At 45.2% G+C, this 19,739-nt stretch overlaps 1 protein-coding gene across 3 annotated transcripts; it reads right to left on the bottom strand.

The window, feature by feature from the left end:
- Positions 1–3,004: 3,004 nt before the first annotated feature.
- Positions 3,005–18,589, bottom strand: IL4R (interleukin 4 receptor). Of its 3 annotated transcripts, none has more exons than XM_090151210.1 (10): positions 18,462–18,589; positions 13,436–13,543; positions 10,346–10,487; positions 9,062–9,213; positions 7,900–8,054; positions 7,160–7,316; positions 6,586–6,685; positions 5,921–5,990; positions 5,710–5,786; positions 3,005–5,610 (listed from the first exon to the last, which is right to left on the bottom strand). In XM_090151210.1, exons 2-10 carry the CDS (start codon positions 13,500–13,502, stop codon positions 3,603–3,605), a joined length of 2,928 nt encoding a protein of 975 aa, XP_090007336.1. In that variant the 5' UTR covers positions 13,503–13,543; positions 18,462–18,589; the 3' UTR covers positions 3,005–3,602. The 3 variants fall into 3 exon arrangements, with proteins under 3 accessions (XP_090007336.1, XP_031462828.2, XP_031462830.2); XM_031606968.2 differs by lacking the exon at positions 18,462–18,589 and adding an exon at positions 18,270–18,409; XM_031606970.2 differs by lacking the exon at positions 18,462–18,589 and adding an exon at positions 17,545–17,844.
- Positions 18,590–19,739: the final 1,150 nt, after the last annotated feature.

Here is a 19,739-nt window from a genome sequence, read left to right on the forward strand (position 1 = left end):
AGGTGAAATAAGGGCGTGTGGAAATTCTGTGCTGTAGAAAGACATAGAAGGGACTGGACAGAAGTAGGACAGCACAAGATAGAAACAATAGAAAGATTTTGGCCAGATAACAGCAGAGACAAATTTCCTCTCACGATTGCATCCTCAGCTCATCCAATAGACACCAGTAAGGACAACAGCACTGCAGCTGAGAACTCCACCAGTGCATTGGCCCCACTCCTCTGCCAGCAAGGTAGTGCTGAGCTGGGGCTTTGCTCCTGACCCTGCCACCACAGCTCGGATGGGGCCTTGAAGGCTGTGTGCTGTGGCTGCAAGTAATGAAAATCTGACGGCATGGGATGGCTGCCTCAGTCATAGCAGGGGGAAAAAAAAGATAAAATGCCAGATAATGTGATCATGATACATAACCATGTGGCAGAGCTTGTACTCAGTCTACAGAGGCGGGGAAGTGATGTGTGCAATACGTACATAAACACATGTTGCTTGGGCACAGTGCCCTGAGAATTAGCCCAAACTACCTACTATATGTGAAAGGTGAAAGCATCTGCACATAAATTTACAAACACTGGAAGAAAGCATCTCTGTCAGAGAACAAACTGCCAAAAGTCATGCTAAGGAGTATCCTAAAGAAAAGGCATAGTTAGGAGAAAGCAAACCATCCTCTCAGTCTCTTTCCACTAAGGGATTATGTCATACAATAATTTCACAGCCAGAGATGAGGTTAGAAGTCACAAACCCCTTATTTGGTTCTCTCACTTTTTGGTCACGTTGCTGCCAGAAAGCGACACCTAACAGCACTTGTTTTTCTTTGATAATGTTTATAGCATATGATGGATATGCACTTAGATGTTCTTGCACCATGCTTGATCAACACAGGTTCCATATCAGGATGATGCCACAAGCTCTTACAAAAGCTCACAACACACCCCTGCCCTTGGTTAACTCGTGTCACAAGTCTGTTTAACCCCACAGCCCACACTTCTCTCAGCCCCCTCTTGGGGGTATTGAATTTTCCAGTGACAAAACTCTTGACTTGATAGGAATTTGAATGCAACTGCTCGGTTCGGCTGCTTATTTCTAAGATGCTAAAAGATCTTTAGAAGGAAGGAAAAAAAACCCACATAACATTCACTGCAGAGGAAAAACAGTTTAGCAGAATGAGTTCCTTCCGAACTGTGAATACAGCTGCTTTTCTCAGGAACCTGCTTCACCCACTCAGGATGATGAGTCAGGTTGCCAACTCTGGGTATGCAAACAGGTAAGGATGACACAGAGGTGGAACAATTGTAAGTTAGTAATGAATGGCTGAAAGTCAGCACAAGCCTCCATTTACACTTCAGTCTCACAAAACAAACTGAGAAAGACTGCAAACACGCTTAACCGCAAGAGGCGGTTCTCTGTCTTGACAGGAGCAATCTGCTAGCTAAAAAGGCCATAGTTGGAGGGTTCCAACCTTTAGGTTTGAAGCTCCTCTCCCTCCCAAACACAGATCAGCCCCCAGGAGGTGTGGTTCAGGCCCATACACATTCCGGAAGTCCTAAAAGTCAGAACTCTCACACCCTCTCAGCAGATCTTAATCTTAAGCCTCAAACTTGTCATTTGAAATGGAGCTACGGCCCAGCAGCCTATAGCAATAGCTCTAGGTTGCAGAAGTGGAGGAAGTAAGAGATGGAATGCTGAAATCACACTTGAGTCACACACATTCTGTGCCTCCCATAGCACACGGTGGGCAGGCCGGCTGCACACAGTCCTGATGTTTAAACACCAGTCCTGGGTTCTGCCAAGCCAGGAGAACAGGGCTCCTCCTTCCCAAAGAGATGCAGTTTGATTTCACCAGAGGGCTGATGTAGAATACTCAAGAACACATCATCTTCCAATGGAAATGAGCAGACAGGAAGGTGCAGCTATGTTGGGAAGATATAAATACACAAATTTGAAAAAAAAAAAGTGAAAATGAAGCTGGGGCTCAGCAGAGGAACTGCTGAGCAAACAGCCTTCCAAGCTAGCATGAGCAGAGCTCTCCTGGCTGCTCCAGCCACATGCAGGCATCCCTGAATCCACATGGATGAGAGCAGGGGCAGAAGGGGAAGAAAACAGCACTGACAGCACCATGCCTCCCTTCATGCCCTGCAATACTACTGCAAACAGTGAGTAATCCATTCTGGGTAGCTGCAATAACTGGGGGTTTTGCTTAAGTATTTGTTAGGATTTAGGGAAGTGAGTCAGCTTAATCAGGAGGCAGACTGTGGCCTTCGTGCACGTTTCCATTCCACCATTTTAGTGAGTTTGCTTAGAGTCCTGCAAATCCTCTTCACTTTTGTGCCCCACAGCTTAACAGTGCAATTCATCCTCATATTTTCAATTAAAAAAAATGATTACCATGTTCATCAGCACTTCAGTTGGCTCCACCACGTGTTAATCATCACACACAAATACAGGCACTTCACTCTGAGTCTCCTTCCTGGGTTTATATACCACTTCTTACTGCTCTGAGACTGATGTATAAACACCTCTGCTGCTGAGCCAACCTGGAATTTGAAGAGTAGCTGGACACAAATCACACAAAATGTGTCAAATGAGTTCCTGTGTAGCAGCCACAGATCTGTCATCTTTCCTTCTTTATGAACGGCAATAGGGTTTTCCAAATAGGTACATATGTATTTCTATGCATATAAAATAACAGTCCTTAATTATTTTGTGCTGCTGCCAACATACTAGGGTGGAATTTACAGCATCAAAATACATAATAATGCCCTAGAAAAATTCAGAGTCATGAGTATGACTTCTGGAATAATTGTCCAATCAGAGCTTAAAAGCAGCAGGCATAGTTTCCATTGTGACTGGACAAGAAGAAGCAGCCAAGGAATGATCCATGAGCTTACACAGTCTAACCACAAACCAGTAAACTTCCAGAGAAACCAATTTAGAAACGTGATTCCATTTACAACAGTGTAAGTATAAAATGTTTACTTCTAAAATAATAAACTGAGCATCAATAACGTAATTTCTTTAGACCAAATGATGGTAATCTTTATTTCAGATCTCAATTGAGCAGATATAGAAACATACCACATTCTGGTGCCACGTACACAGGACATCCTCAGCAAATAAATATTTGAATGTGCGATGCAATCTGTGCAAATCAGTCATTTCCTCTTCAAGGTCCCTTCCAACCCAAACCATTCTATGGTTCTATCTCACCTCCAGGTGCATCAGCACCATCTGTATCACCTCTCGTGCTTCCCAAGCAACATACAGAACCAGAGCAACAAGCGCAGGAGCTGTGCTGAATAAGAATGCCAACTTGATGCATCTCCTGCTCACTTTCAGAGAACAATCACAACCAGAGAAACGTTAGCACTAGCTTTGCCTCCCTGAGAGTGCAGTAGCTCCACGTTAGCTGCTGGCCCCTTCTGAACCCAGGGGTCTGCCTCATATACCAGCTGCCGGTCCAGCAGCAGGCATGAGCATTACAATCCAGTGAATCCATGTCTGAATTGTAGTAGCAATCACTGTAGGCAAGACTGGAATAACAAAGCACTATATCAATTTGCCTTACAGTTTATTTCCAAAGGTTGGTTTGGTTGTCCTGGCAAATATAGCTAGGCAAGCTTCATGTAACAGCTGTCCTCGTGGGCAAGAGCCTGTAGAAGTTCAACTTTTTTCTTATTCTTCCTGTTGTTTTCCATTAATAGTTCTGATGGTCTTTTTCTAACTGCAGGTGCCAGTCCAAAACTCTCATTGTGAGTGGTGCGAGAATCAGAAAGATGAGGGTTATCCACACAAAGAACAGCTGACAACTTGTCTGAGACCAAGAGCTCCAGGGGCTCTTCTGCAGTTTTTAAGGTTAACCCAACGCCATCCAGTGATTCATCAGGTAAGTTTGCTGCTGAGCAGCTACACCTTCTGTTTGCCACCTCTTTATTTTCCTCTGTGTTTCCAAACATCCTCAAACGGTTTTGTGGGGCACACTGGAAGTCAGTACTTATTCTGTCACTGCTGCCCCCTGGCACTCCTTCACCACAACAGTTAAAGTCATTATGTTTTGTTTCTTTTATAGCTCTCTCCTCATTAAAATCTTGACAGTTCAGCTCCAAGAAATGCAACAGCTGTTTGTCTCTGCTGGTGTTTTCATCTTTGTTATCACTCAACAGCTCATGAGAGCTGACAATCGAAAGGCTGTCATCACTACTACTGCGTGTGACTTTCTCACTAGAGCCTGCACATGGGGCAATGCCAGAATCAAAGTCCTGTAAAATCAAACTCTCATGGCCATCAGGCTCATGGGTTATGTTATCTGGAGGTGTTTCTTCCGGGCTGTTGTACAAAAGATGAACTAAGGGTTCGTACAGTGACTTTGAGATAACCTCACTGCTACTGTCAGAATGTGCACCACTACATTTAACTGCAGCATCAAAAGACTTATAACCAGATGGCTGCAGAGATCCAGCAGGGCAAGAAAGCACACTGCCTTCCTTTTGAAGATTTTGATACACTGCCTGCTTATGAATTTCCTCCTCAGGTAGGAAAGCTGGAACTCCATCATTTACATGTGCCTCTGAAGACTGGGTTAAAGATGGTAACAAGCACATATTTTCTAAGTGCATATTCAAGCTACTGTTAGCCACAGACTGAGACATTAAGGCATCAAAGCTCTTGTATGCAGAGCTACAGGGCTCCACAGATGGAGATGCAAGGGTGTCCAAGCTCTTGTATGCAGAGCCACAGGGCTCCACAGATGGAGACATTACAGCATGAAAGCTCTTGTATGCAGAGCCACAGGGCTCCACAGATGGAGACATTACAGCATGAAAGCTCTTGTATGCAGAGCCACAGGGCTCCACAGATGGAGATATGAGGGTACCAAGGCCCTTGTATGCCAGGCTGCTTATTCTGTCAAAGGCTGGTTTATTTAGAGATTCCCAAATAAGCACAGATGAGTCATGCTGACTTTCAGAACTGCATGGCAAAAGGCTTTGTTGAAGCTTACAGGGACTATCTCTTGCATCCAGAGAAGCAGAATTTGTGCTGGAGCTCCGATAGCCAGATTCAAAGGATTCTTCTGATTGTGCTGACTTCCTGCTGGTTGTACTGCAATTGTACTCATCCTGAGAGGCTTCAGTAAAAGGAGAGACTCTATGAGAAATACCAGGTGACTGCTGACTCTGGACTGCAATTTCTTCTGGATTTTTTTGAGAAGGACTTTCTGACTCAAATTTCTGAAAGATTTCGCTCGTAATGATGTCTGGATCTTTATCATCTTGCATGCTTTTTTCGTCTGCCAAGAGCTCCATGAACATGTCAGCCAGTGCATCATTGTGCTCAGCATGCTCCCTCAGCGTGCTGACACTGCACTCACAAGGCTCAAATACGGTGATCTGGTCGCTGGTCTTTTCCTGGTTCTCAGCCTCAATGTCTGTTAAACGTTCACAGATTTCGACAGACTCTTCAACAAGAACAGTCTCAGGGGTTAAAACTGCATGAATGCCTTTTGGAAACCACGCTCCAGGCTTGCTGCAGCAACTGCAAGATTTCTCAATGTTTCTGATGTTATCTTTTTCCTTGAAGTTCTGGCTTGACAAACTTTGAGCCTGACAGTTTTTGCAACTTCTGTTTTTGGAAATAAAAAAAGACAATGTTTATGTAATAGAAAAATATTTCATGCTGTGAAGCAGAGGGTTCTCCCCTCACCCTATTTATCTTACTTACATTTGCTTTTCTATATGACTCTGCTTTGAATCGTAGAAAGGGAACTTCATTTCATCAATATAGTTCAAGACTGAAAACTAATAAAACAGAGAAGTTTTAGGACACACAAAATATTTTTAGTATTTCCCACACTAGCCAGCCAAGAGCACTTATTCCATATTCTATTCCTGGTGATCAGAAAAAGGTATATTTTGCAAAACTCTTACATTACCTTGACATTTTTTACAACCAAATGGCTCTTTGCAGGGTTTGGGATTTGATCCCACCATTCTTTCTTCATTCTGTAAAGCAAAAATGAAAACTGTTTGCTTTAACTGAATTTTGGCTTGATCAGTATGCTTCCTGCTGCTGCAGCACAGATTGCTAAGAAGGAGAGCACAGCATAAGAAGGAAGTGCTTGTTCTGCACATCTCCAAAAGCTGCTTTTCATAAACATATTTGCAGTAACTTTATGTTTCATATGACTGCTCTATGCAACCACAGTCACAAGTTCTTCCAAATGCCCTTAAAGTGACATGTGAAACAGATAGGCTCCCACTTCCATATTGCCACTAAAAATGTAAAAAGAAATACACTTATTTAACCATCGTTACTGGAACTCCAGCAAAGACTGGGATCCAAAGCTAACAGACCCATAACTGCAGCCTATTTTAATGCTGCAATAAGCCCATTCTAGTGAGATTAGTAAAAAAAATACTCAACTATCTTTTCAGAAAGAGTGCAGCAGATTGATGTTTAAAAGATGTTTGCTCACAGAGTTTGAGGTAAAGTTGCAAAGGAAAATTCTGTACTAGTAAATGTTCAGCTAAGCACCAGCAATACTGGTATCTGTGCAAAGTGCTAGCCTCTAAAACCCGTGAACAGTATGATACCTACTTGGTAAAACAGAAATAACAAGTTACAGCTACTGCCATGATCAGGATGCAAGATATAGGAACAGCCATGTGCAGAATGTCTTCAGATGTCACTTGATAATCTGTTAAATGAATAGATACATTTACATACATGTCTGCATATACACATACTGACAATACCAAATCCATCACCAAAAGAATGCTACTTTAGAGGATGCAAAATAAAGCCTTTGCAGATAAACAGCTACCTGTGGCAACGGCATGTGTCACATCTAAACATCAGTGCAGATCCTTCAGCTACCTACTGTCAGTGATGTAGGAACTGGGATAGCCACGTGTACTGTGAAGCCATTTGTCAGCCCTCAGAAACAAACCCATCACATAGTCCCTGGAACAGAACTGTAGTGCAGCTGTGCTTCTTACCCTCTCTGCTGCTCTTAAGAAATATTATTTTTAGAGCCTCACTCCTCTAATGGTGGAAGTACTGCTTAATTTTCCACTTAATTATCTCTTGCTCATTTATATCCACTTTTATTATGATTTTTAAGTTTAAATGTCTCTGCTTTTAACAGGCTCTGATTAGTTATAATACTTACCATAGTGAAATTCAACTCCATCGCTCCAGTCACTCCAGTAGACTGGGTAATCTGTATAGTTACACCGTATACTTGCGATGTAATCATAGCCTCTCTGCAAGGACCTTGCAGTAATTTCAAAGCTTTTGGCCTGGTAGTTAATTGATGTCACAGTAACCTGAAAAGAAGATAAGACAGTAAGAGTTCACTCATTTTCTTATGGGGATTAGGGCTTGTGGCACTAATTAGATGCCAATTGCGTTGTACATTTGTGACGTTTCATAAATGAGCAAGTGAATGACTGCACAAATTATCTGCTACATGCTGTTGTACTGTGCTGTCATGAAGGGGTCATATCTGTGACATGCCACCACACGTGTTCTTCCTGGGGCAGAAAAAGCCCTGCCCTAAGATGCTGCAGAGATCAGGAGGCTGCTTGAAATGCCTCAAATGCTCCACACTATCATAAATTGCCTCCAGCTTCCAGATGTCAGGTAACAGAAGCACTGTATTTTCAGTCTCCATCCTGCCTACTGTGAGCAGCTGGTCTTTCTGGGGTGGTAGTCAGGAAAGTTTCAGTTCTTTAAGGCCTTGTTTGAACTGACTTTGGAATGAGACCAACAGGAAGTGCATGCTCAGGAACACCATAGGGCTTATCCTTGCTGACCCTTACACCATTGTTCACAAAACAGTTTTAAAGTCCTTCAGGATATTTAGACCTTTAAGCTCCAGAGATAGAAAATGAGACCAGCTTTTCTTACCTCTCCCGGGCGCTGCTTGCTCCAGTATTTTACTTCATAGATGACTGGCTGTCCAAAAAGCATGGATGAAGCAGCATAGTTCTCCTCCCAGCTCAGATTGAAATTACCATTTTCAGATTTCTCAACAGCAAGATTTTTGGGAGCCCTGGGCTTAACTGTACATTAAAAAAAAAAACTACAATTAAGGAGAACATGACAATGTGGAAGTGTTGAAGTACAGAAGCAGAGACAAAAAAAACATTCACCAGCAGCCAAAATGTCAGAGTTGATGCATTTCAGCCCTGTTCACTAAGCTCTGCAAGGATACAGAGGCCAAAACAGCACAACTGCAAGGTATTCATCAACAAGCACTGAAAACCCAGGCTGGCTGAGCAAACTTCAGATTCTACTTTTTGGTGCACTGAGTGCAGCTTTCAACCTGAAGAGGTGGTAACAATCTGTGCCCTCACAATAACATGCTGTGCCATATGCTGGGCATACAGCTTCTGACCACCCTGCAGTCAGACTGTCCTGCCTACCTGTGTCTCAGAAATTGATGCAGCCTCCTGCTTATCCTGCTGGTGAGTCGCACTGACATCAGGTAGGAAAGAAATCAGATCATCACTGTAGATGAATGTCTGCCCAAGGCATGAGAATGATTTCTGAGCGTTTGAGGCTACACAGTGTTACAAACACTTATTGGCTTTAACAACCTAGGTGCTGACAGAGAGATAGAAACTGTACCTATGCTCTGTCCTGTGGAAGAGTAGGGTCATCAACTTTTTATCATCAGAGACAGAAATGAAAGAATTTCAGTAGGGAGAGCTCAGTGTTCTAAGAACTGGAAGTAGTGTCTTCCTCTTCATCCTTGAATTCTACAGCAACAAGTGAAATTCTTTAAATGCACACATAAGCCCCCCAAATTGTGGATGGCTGGAAGCTGAGATGGTAAAGCTAGAGGAAGAACTATTTTGTTTGCCCCATTTCTTGCAGTCTTTCCTTAAGAATCTACTCCAGAATCAGGTTTCTTAGCCAAACATACTTCTCATTTAAGCCAGCATTATGAATTTCATGTTTTCACATCTACTAAGAAAAAGTTCTTCTGGTGGCATTAATGAGGAGTTAGCTAGGATTGCAAAGCCTGAAATTAAATATTCTGGTGACAAAATAAACAGTTTCTTACCAACTTGGGCTGGTGTAACACTGGAATTCCACATATTGGTGCCGTTAAACTGTAGAGATAGGATATAGGTGAGACCTGCTACAAAATAATCAGGATATATTGTGCAAGTGCACATGAAACTCTCTTCTCCGTTCTCAGGGACGCACACATTTCTGAAAAACAGGCAGAAGATTATGATTGTTCACATAGCATGCCATGCTATTTCTTGAAAGCATGAAACCAAGCTCACCAGTGTGCAGAGCCAGTCAAATCTGATACAGACAAGCTCAGTCTGTAGAAATGTTTAGTGCAAACAAATCCAAAACAAACCCAAGTCCCTCTCAACTCCCAAACCTCCATCCTCCCCAACCACCCCCTTGGTGCTGCACTAATGAAAAGCTAAGAACTGATCTAGAAAGGAAAGTTAGCCCTAAAAGCAGCCTTCATCACACTCCACCTCTGAAGGAGCGGACTGACGCCCTACGTCAGGAACAGTTTTATTGCAGCGTACAAAGCAAATTACTCAGAAGTCTCTCTGGAGAAATCACATGGAGAGGAAGAGGAAAGCTCAGACTAGTTTTCCTCTGTAGGAGATGGCAAGAACAATGCCTCTGTTACAGAAGGCAGCCAACAGTCTGTGAACAGTGAGTCGCACTGTATGCTACAGCCTGGTAAATCACGCATGGTTTCTCGTGAAATGAAGGCTCAGTACACTGATGAGAACACCACTGCTCCTACAAGCACTGCTTGACAAATACTACATCTCAAGAATGCAGAGAGGTTTGTAAAGGAGTAGTCTACTGAGCAGATGTGTAATCAATGAATATACGGATGTTATAATTAAGAAATATACAGGAAAGTTAGGCTAAACATGTTATCACACTAAAGAAGAATGGATGGAAAGCTTACCCTTGTCCTGGGCCAGCTGAGAAGACTCCAAGAGAAGCGATCTCCAAAAGAGATCCTTCCCTAGTGGTAGTCAGCTCTTAAATGGGATCTAGGAGAGGTGCAGCCAGGCTCCACCCCTTCCAGTAGCACAGGAGAAGTGTCTTCACCTGTGCTCCCAGGGCTGACTCACTGCTCACCTCAGGTGGCCCATCAGAGGTTCAGTCCGTGATTCAGCAGTTCCCATACACTAGAGCATAATGTTAATTGCAGAACACATCTTCCTCCTGACAATGAGGACAGCCCTGACTACGTCTTGTCCCAGGCACCCATGGCAAAGGGATGGAATCAAAGCTGGTAATGGCTATAGAATATATAAAGTTCCAATGACAACGAAGGAAAATCTCATTAAGCACTCACCTGGGAGGAAAAAATTTCTTCATGTAGTAGAGCAGGAACTCTTCGGAGCAGTTCAGCTGTGCAGGCACCTTCCAGTGACAAATCAGCTTTTCAGCATAGTCAGTAAAGCATGCAAATTCCTGTATGTGTTCTGTAGCCATAACTGGGGAGAAGCAGCACGTAATGAGGTGCATGAAAATCAGAAGAATAAATTGAACAGAAACATTTTTTAAAAATTAAATTCAGAAGGCAAAATGCAGACAAGTAACAGTCAGACCAAGCTCACTGCCTGTATGCCTGAACTTGTGCTTTATCTACAATTGTTTGAAGCTTCCTAAGCTCATACCTTCTGCCTCCTTTGAGCAGTTCCTCACTGCAGATCTCTCTTCTCTCCCTGAATTCCCCCATTAAAATTTAGAGTAGCTTTGGTTGGTTTTCAGAATCCTTTTGATTGGTATTTTTCTTGGAATATCTTTACTCGTGTCAACAGAAAGCTTCTGGCAGCAATTATACAAGGGCATACAAATAAATGATTTGGTTTCTCTACAGAATGTAAACATTTCTGCTCACATGGCCTAGCACATTACTAACTCTCCATTCTCATCGTTTACATTGCAAATTTAAGATTAGTTGTCAACAATTCACATCCTGTAAGGCCCTTCAGCTACTGCAGGGCTTATTTCAGTGATGCCTGTTTCAGATTGTTCCTCCAAAGCAAAATCTTTTCGTAAGTACCTTAATTTCATTCTATTCCTCCCATGTTTCTCCTTTTCTGTGGTTCCTTTATATCATGTTTTCTGATACAACTCATGCACGCTTTGATATTGCACACTATCTGCAAATGCAATACCTATGATGGTCAGTTCCCCTTTGGGGTGCAGCAACACACCACACACAGCAGGATTTACCACTGCACCCTGTGGTACTTCACTAAAAACCGAGTCAAAGAAACAATCATTTTCCAATACCAGTTTGTGGTCTCTCACACTCATTTCAAACGTGCATCACTTTCGTTTGCCTTTCTACACAGCCTCCCATAAAACTTCATCAACAAGGAGTCCTGGATCACTGGAGCGAACTCGAATGTTAATAAAGCTCACTTACACAAGTGAGGATGTACAACATGGCCAAAGAATCGTTCATATTGTAATGATAATCATGGTAGAAGTTGTCTGAAATATCAACTGGTATAAGCCTAGAGCTGCTGGTTGCAGCTTGTGGTTTCATTGTTGTTCAGTATTTAGAGAGTGTTTTTCATAAGATAAATATCTTGCCCTCTAACTGATCTGTGAGAGCTATCACTCAGATCCTCGCTGCGTGGCAGCACCACATCTGCTCTCTCTTGTTTTGAATGGTCTGCAGTTCTTCAAAGGCAAACAAAAAAAAAAAAAGGAAAACAAACAACAAAAAGCACCAAACGTGCACCAATGAGACAAAAGCAAAAATAATTCCAACTGCAGCAAGTTGAAGACTCAGCATCTGCACTACTACAATAGTAACACTGCTCATTTATTTCAAACAAGAACTGCTATTTACTCTGCTGCTGCTTACAGTTTTTTGCCCTATATACTTTTACTGTTTCTGTCTCTCTTACTTTCACTTTAAGATGGATTTCTGAAAGAAATACTAACGTTCTAATCCCCTTAAAGATAAGTTTTATCATTAACATATGGAAACATTACATTACACTTTCAAGAACACTTGAATTAAATGAACCTCTTCCTGCTGCATTAAGCTGATTAGCAGCTTTATCTTGCCTTTCAGGGTCCTCACGGATTCCCAGCACTCCACTCTGGATTATTTTCTGCACTCTCTTCCTGTGACCTTTTCCCTTTCCTCATCTCTCGTACAAAGTTTGTTTGTTTGTTTGTTTTTTTAAAAAAAAGATTCACCTCTGAGAATCTCCTTTAGCAACCACATTCCGTAAAGAGGTTGTTTTCAGTTCACACATTTAGAAAAGGGAACTGAAACACTGGATTTCTTTTTTAATCCTCAACTGGAATGTCATGATGAAAACTTAAAACATCCATTAACCAGGGAGGTAGACATCTGTGAAATTAAATCTTGATAACTTACAGCAAATCTACCCAGATGAGATGACATAGAAGATGTACTCTCACAAAACCTTTTTCTTCTCATTAATCCAAACTGAAAGATTTCCCCCCCAGCACTAGGAGCATGTCTGAACTCATTGCATATAAGAAAATTGCTAAGAAATCTCATTTTTTTGGACAGGCTATTTTTTATCTTAACTATTTTGGTTGGCTTTTTAAAACAAGTGCACACACACACCAAAAAACCCTGTAGATTTTTGTGACACAACTTAAAACCTATAGAAAGTAAAACGTAGGACTAATTTTCCAAAGAATAAAGGTACACCGTTAGAAAAACATGACTTTCTAAGTTGTCTTTATCATGAACTTCTCTCTATTGTGAGCTCCAGAAAGTAGCCATTAACTAACAGGCAGCACTGAGACTTAATGCAGCTACACACCTTGCCAGACCAAGAGAGGTGTAGCAAAGAATGCACACGACACCACATGCAAGTCCCTGCACAGGGCAGAGCACACCATGTCTGACAGACTGTGCTCCAAATCTGTCCAAATTCAGCCAACTCAGTCTTCCAACTTCGCACACTTTGGAGAACACAGACTGACAGATGCCCCTTGGTGGCAGATCCATACACTAGTGCTTTTTTTCCCCACAGGTCTCTGCAGGTCTGCTGCTGGTGAGCTCACAAGGCAAGCAGTGGCAGCTATGAAAACAAACAAGAGATTCCTACGAGATTTCTACATATGTTGCTGGGTCACTGCCACGCATCCTGTTTGCAACACAGTGCTCAGAACAGATCAGACAACGGGGAAGCACAGAACTGACTTTCCTAACCTCAGTTTCTCCTTATTGCAAATTCCTATTTTTTTCTTGCCTACATGGAAAAGGTCAAAAAAGCAAAAGATCTAAGACTTTACTCTAGTACATGGATATTTCTAGCACTTGAGATTGCAGATACTATTTAACATCAATAGTGCTGCCTGCTAGCTATTCCTAGTCATGAGAAAACACTGTTAGGAAAACTTAAGTATAATAATTTAAGAACATTGATAGGTGTACCTTCCATCATTGCATATGAAAAGAGAAGGATCCACAGGGTATGCAGCACAGGGAATCTTGCCATCATTTTCACTCTCTGGGCTCAGAACGGTGAGCTGTGCTGAGATTCTGTAACAAGATGACAATGTTATAAGCTTACATCAGTCCCAATTAAAGCAAGGGCACAGCTCTTCTCTGCTGCTTTGCTAGATGTTAGGATTCATATCCCTGCAATGCCCAATCCCCCCAGAAATCTGCTCTGTGAGAACTGCAGGGGAATAAAGCTAATACAAATGTGCAGAAAGCACAAGGAAACCCCGCAGTGGCATAACCTTTTAAAGTAATTAGCTGAGATATTATTTAACGACCTTTCGGAAGCACGCATGTGAATGCCATATACATCTAAGAGCACAGAGCCCAAGGCATGCTACCAAAGCCATATTCCCTCAAATAACTCATCTCAAAAACTGGGAGGATTCCAAAGTGCAGCTGCTTTCTGCTTGCTGTCAGCCAGAATAAATACGGGAAGGCAATACCAACAAAACACTGATTTCTTCAACATATTTAACAGTACAAGTACTTGTATAGTGAATCACTGCTTTGGTATGCGAGTCAGCCCTGGGATAACCAGCTCATAGCCCAAGTGGCAGCACTGATCAGAAGAGGTGCTGTGCTTCTATTCCCACATGTATAATTGATCACTCTTTAATAGAAGCTTCTGAAGCTTTCATTCTTACAGGTTCAGAGATAAGAACACTGAGTGAAAACAGAACATCAGAATGGAAACTGTTTTGAGATCTTATCGGCAGCAACTACTGCTCATCCAGTAAAACACAGCCAGCTTCAAAAGTAAGTTTCCCATAAATACTCAAGAAAGCTATTACTCAAGAGCAGATCTTTTCACATTTGGGAACAGAAAATGTGACTGAGTACAGCAATAACATTTTGGAAGGGAACACAAATGGTTTTGCAGCTGCTTGGAAGAAGAAATAAAGAGCAGACGAATGCAGCACAAGACATTGTTCTCCTCCTCCTCCTGTCCTTTTCAGGAGAAGATGTTTGCCTTCCAGTCCATCATTAAGTAATAAGAAACCCTTAAAACTCTGGCAAAGAATCCTGTATCACATAAGCATATACGGATCCACAGATGGCAGCAAAAAAAGTCCTTCCCTTGTAGGAAAAACACTCTGTGTATGTTGATAAAAATGGAATTAATCCACAGCTTTGATGAAATAGTAATGAAACAGACTATAAAGCCAACACAAAGGGAGAAAATTCAGAAGTGACCTTTCAACACCTGCTAGCTCTTAAGATTTTATGTCAGATAATGACACAAAAAGGTCAACCTTCATAAAATACATAACACGTACAGAGAATACCAAGTACACAGCAAACCTACTGATCTCAGTATATAAGAGGAAATAAGGTGGAAGAGATTTAAGTGACTTTCCCAAAAGCTATAAAAGATTTGCACTGGGGCTGGAAGCAGCTCCATCTGTTGGCTTCACTTCTGTGCTGGGATCAGCAGATCAAATCATCCCTGTGTACTGAGGGAGAAGGAAAAGAAAAAAAAGGAGAAAAAGATGTGATTGAAAAGACTTCATTTAATATGTAGAAAAGCAGTAATTTCGGCTGTAGGCCTTTAAGTAAATTAGGGTCATCTTTAATCCACAGCTGTAATTTGCAAAGCTTGTGCTCAAAGGGTGATGTGTGCACAAAAGACCAGCGATGGTCATTTCGAACTACAGCTGCTCAATTCACCTTTGCTGCTACTGGACAGAGCCACCCCCTATTTTAAATTTATTAAAGCAAAGCCTGTCATACTTCTCTTGGTTTAATATGCAGGTCATCACTGCTGCCAGCTTGAGATCAACAATACAAAGCAATGTTCATCACCTGATTTTGTATAAAAATGTGAAAAGAAAAGAATGCTTGGAACCAAATCATATTTTCTACACGCCAATACAAAGCAGCAGAGCCACAGAAACATAATTCCAAACACCAGCTCTTGGACATGCAATGTGACCATCAAATGCAACATGCAGTGAGAAACGTGTGCTCCAGATGTTTGATTTAAGCTGGGGGTTCTGCGTTCCAATATATTTTCTTATCATAGAATTGCTCAGGTTGGAAAAGACCTTCAAGATCATCAAGTCCAACTGCAACCAATGGGAAAGGCCATTCAGAGGGACCTTGACAGGCTGGAAAGCTGGGCTCGGGTGAACCTAATGAGGTTCAATAAGGCAAAGTGCAAGGTTTTGCACTTGGGCCGGAAGAACCCCAGGCACCTGTACAGGCTGGGGGGAGTTGTCCTTGAGAGCAGCTCGGCAGAGAAAGACCTAGGGGTCCTGATAGATGAGAAACTTAACATGAGCCAGCAGTGCGCTCTGGCAGCCCGGAAAGCAAATGGGATCCTGGGCTCCATCAGGAGAGGGGTGGTCAGCAGGGATAGGGAGGTGATTGTCCCTCTCTACTCTGCTCTTGTGAGGCCCCATCTGGAGTACTGTGTTCAGGTGTGGAGCCCTCAGTACAAAAAAGACATGGAGATTTTGGAAAGGGTCCAGAGGAGGGCCACGAAGATGATCAGGGGGCTGGAGCACCTCCCCTATGAGGACAGGCTGAGGGAGTTGGGTTTGTTCAGCCTGGAGAAGAGAAGGTTGCGGGGCGACCTCATTGCAGCCTTTCAATATCTGAAGGGAACTTACTCCCAGGAGGGGAGTAAACTCTTCATAAGGGCTGATAATAGCAGGACACGGGGAAATGGTTTTAAGTTAAAAGAGGGAAGATTTAGGTTGGATGTTAGGGGGAAGTTTTTTACTAGGAGGGTGGTTAGATCCTGGAACAGGCTGCCCAGGGATGTTGTGGATGCCCCGTCCTTGGAGGTGTTCAAGACCAGGTTGGACGAGGCTCTGGGCAACCTGATCTAGTAAAGGTGTATGTTTGGTGGCCCTGCTAGGCAGGGGGGTTGGAACTACATGATCCTTGAGGTCCCCTCCAACCCAGGTCATTCTGTGATTCTGTGATTCTGTGTGATTCTGTGAAAGACAAAACCTCACAACCCAACCTGCAACCCAGAGTAGGAAGTTGAATGCAGTGGGTCAAATCCCTGCTCAGAGGGAAAGCACACAGTGGCTGGGCTTAACCCCATAGGTAAGTGACCCAGGAGCTGAGATGGATCTGGGGGAAAGGGTGTAATGGAGACAACAGAAGAAAACAAAGGGCAAAACAGTGCATTATTTATCACCTAAAACTAACACACAGTGCTTGGTTATAATTTGAAAAACTGCAAAATAAAGCCTGAAGCACCAAGACAGCTTTAGGGAACTTCCAGCTTAGAGCAGCAGAAGCTGCAGAGAGTGCTGAGTACGGACACCTGAATGGAATGCCAAGGAGAGTCACAAAGTCATGGGGTTGGAAGGGACCTCTGGAGACCATCGAGCCCAACCCCTGCTAAAGCAGTTCCTACAGCAGGTCACACAGATGGACATCCAGGTGGGTCCTGAACATCTCCAGAGGAGAATCCACCACCTCTCTGGGCTGCCTGTTCCAGTGCTCTGTCACTCTGACAGATGAGAAGTTCTTCCTTGTGTTACTATGCAAATTCTCGTGTTCCAGTTTGTGCCCATTGCCCCGTGTTCTGTTGCTGCACACCACTGAAAAGAGTCCACTCCCACTGACTTGATTCCTGCACTTCAGGTGTTTATAAACAGTAATGAGATCCCCTGTCAGCCTTTTCTACCCCGGGCTGAACAGCCCCAGGTCTCCCCGCCCTCCCTCAGTACTGAAGATATTCCAGGCCCTCATCCTCCCCTGGTCCTCTGACAGCCTCTCTGCAGGAGATCCCTGCCTTTCTTCAAGTGGGAAGCCCAGAACTGGGCACAGTATCAGAACTGGAAGCAGAACGCAGCGCTACCCTTGTAATTTACAGCACAGTAAATCCGATTTTAAGCTCTAGGGAAGGAACTGAGAGAGGCTGTGAAGTTTCTGCCTTTTGGAGACCTCCAAAAGGGATGTAGGGCTGGGCTCTGGGCATTCTAGGACTCTGCTCTGGGCAGCTCTGATGAAGTGGGGTGTACCAGACAAACTCAGAGGTCCTGGCCAACCTCAACCATTCCGTGAGTGGAACCCACCTTTTCCAGCCAGCTTCCCGAGCAGCAGCAATGAAAACACCACTTGGCCACTGCGTGGGGGGAGGTAACCAACCCTTCCCCCCTCCTTGGCAAACAGGGAATCCACGCAGGCTGTCGGTGGGAGCTCAGCTTTCACACGTGTTTAGTTCCGTAGTGTCTTTTACACACGCGTCACTCAAACTCGCCCATGAAACCGAGCACGGCGGAAACTCATCATGGAACACAGCCAGGGAAACTCCAGCAGGAAAGGAACTGAGCCGCTCCCGGAGCCGCTCACCCCGGTCCATCGATTCTGCCAGCCGGTTTTAAGACTATCATAAATTAGCCTTAAGCTCTCTGAATACACACGTACCGGGAATAGCTGTTAAAGAACGAAATCTGCGTTTCAGGAAAAGCTCGTTCATCGTTTCCGAGCAATTTCACGGCGGCAAATTCCCCGAACGCGACACACGTGCCCGCAGAACGCCGCTCAGTGACCGCCCTGCCGGAACGCCCCGCGGGACGGAACTCCGCGAGGGATTCAGGAACGCCAACAGTGACGCACAGCGCGGACCCACAGGGCTCCTCCGAGCGGCTCGAACTCCGCCGCCACGGGCAGAGCCGAGAGCAGAAACGCAGAACCGCCGCCCCGGGACGGGTACCGACGGGTACCGGCACGCACCGAACGCTCGCACGGACTCACCGCCCGCCGCAGGGAAGGGACCCGACCCGCCCCGCCGCCCTACCCGGTCCGCTCGGATCCGCGTCCACCGCCCGCGAAGCCGCTCCTCCCTCCGTCCCGCCGCGCTCCGCCTCCGCAAGTCCCGCACCGGACGCCGAGCGGCCGAGGGCACGCGGCAGCCCCGCACGGATAGCGGGCAGGCGGAGCCGGGCCAAGTCTCACGGCAGGGCACCGCGACGCCGGACCCGAAGCGAACCTCGTCACCCCGCCCTTCTTCCGCTGCCGGGCGTGGCCGGACCCCTCCTCTCCGTTCCGCCGGGCTCGCACACCGCCCCCGCCCCGCTCCAAGCCTCCGCCCCTCGCGCCCGGCACAGCAGCGTCCGCCGCGGCCGCAAGGGGGCGCCATCACAGCGCTCTGCTGCGGGGCGCTGCCGAGCTGATCGATGGCAGGAGGCCGCGGCGATCGCTGAGCCGATCGCTGGAGCCCGTGCGCTCTTCGAAAGGCGGGCAGCCGAGAGACCTCCCGGCGGGCCTTCGCGTCCGCCCTGGAGCCGCCGCACGGAGCCGGCAGCGCGCAGTGCTGTAAGCGCTGGAGGTTTGAGGGGTGCGGGGGGGCAGCGGGCGGCAGCTCCGACCTCGCGCGGCCTCAGAGCCCCGTGCGGGCGGGGCGTCCCGATCCGGGCCGTTCGTGGGCGCCGCGCTGTGCGGCGTTCGGCTGCCGCTTTGTTCGTCTCCTCGCTCAGGGAATGCCTTGAGACCGTGTTACTTCGGTCTGATGTTCTTCCCAACAGACGCTGGGGAACTCTCAGCTATAAAAGTTTTTCAGTGTAGTCATCACCGGTAGCAGTGCGTTTTGTGATGAACAAGAGCTGCGTGCTGTGCCTGTAGATCCATTCCGTCCCCACTGTTGCCATCACCTCTGCTGAAACACCCCAGCAGTGCCTCTGTGCCACGGCCACCGCTTGGGCTCCATCAGCGGGCACCAAGCGTGCATGAATGGCAGTGGGCGCCGGTTTTTTCTGCGTGGAGGAATTCAGTTCCACTTTTTTTTTTGCTTCATCCACCCTTCCATGTCGGATGCCGTTGTGTCAGAGTGCCCCGCTGCTGCTGTCTGTCACAGGGCAGCAACATGTAATGGGATGTTGGTGGGAAGGTTCAACCTCTGCTGCCATCCCACCGACAGCCACCTCTGCTGTTGTGGGCTGGCATAACAGAATAGGAGGCATTACTTTTGGAGCAGGCCTCATGGGAAGGATTTTCTGGCCTAAGTGAGATGCACTCAAATTAGACAATGTCTTTGGATATGTGGCAGGAGGCAGCTGATGCAAAGCTATGCAAAGTGTTCCACAGATTAAAAGTGTTAAGGAAAATTAGTTGGGCTTCTTTTGCATCCTTCTCTCAGAACACTGCTCACCATCTGTGTATGGAGAACAAGCTGGGGGATCTGCTTTTTAACCCTGGTACTTGGGGAGTTCAATTGAAATGCTGCGTGTGCTCATAATGTACACTGCTCATCTGCACCTCCATTAATTGC

This window comes from Phasianus colchicus, chromosome 16, assembly GCF_987193195.1.
Source record: "Phasianus colchicus chromosome 16, bPhaCol1.hap1.1, whole genome shotgun sequence".
Classification (NCBI taxonomy): domain Eukaryota; kingdom Metazoa; phylum Chordata; class Aves; order Galliformes; family Phasianidae; genus Phasianus; species Phasianus colchicus.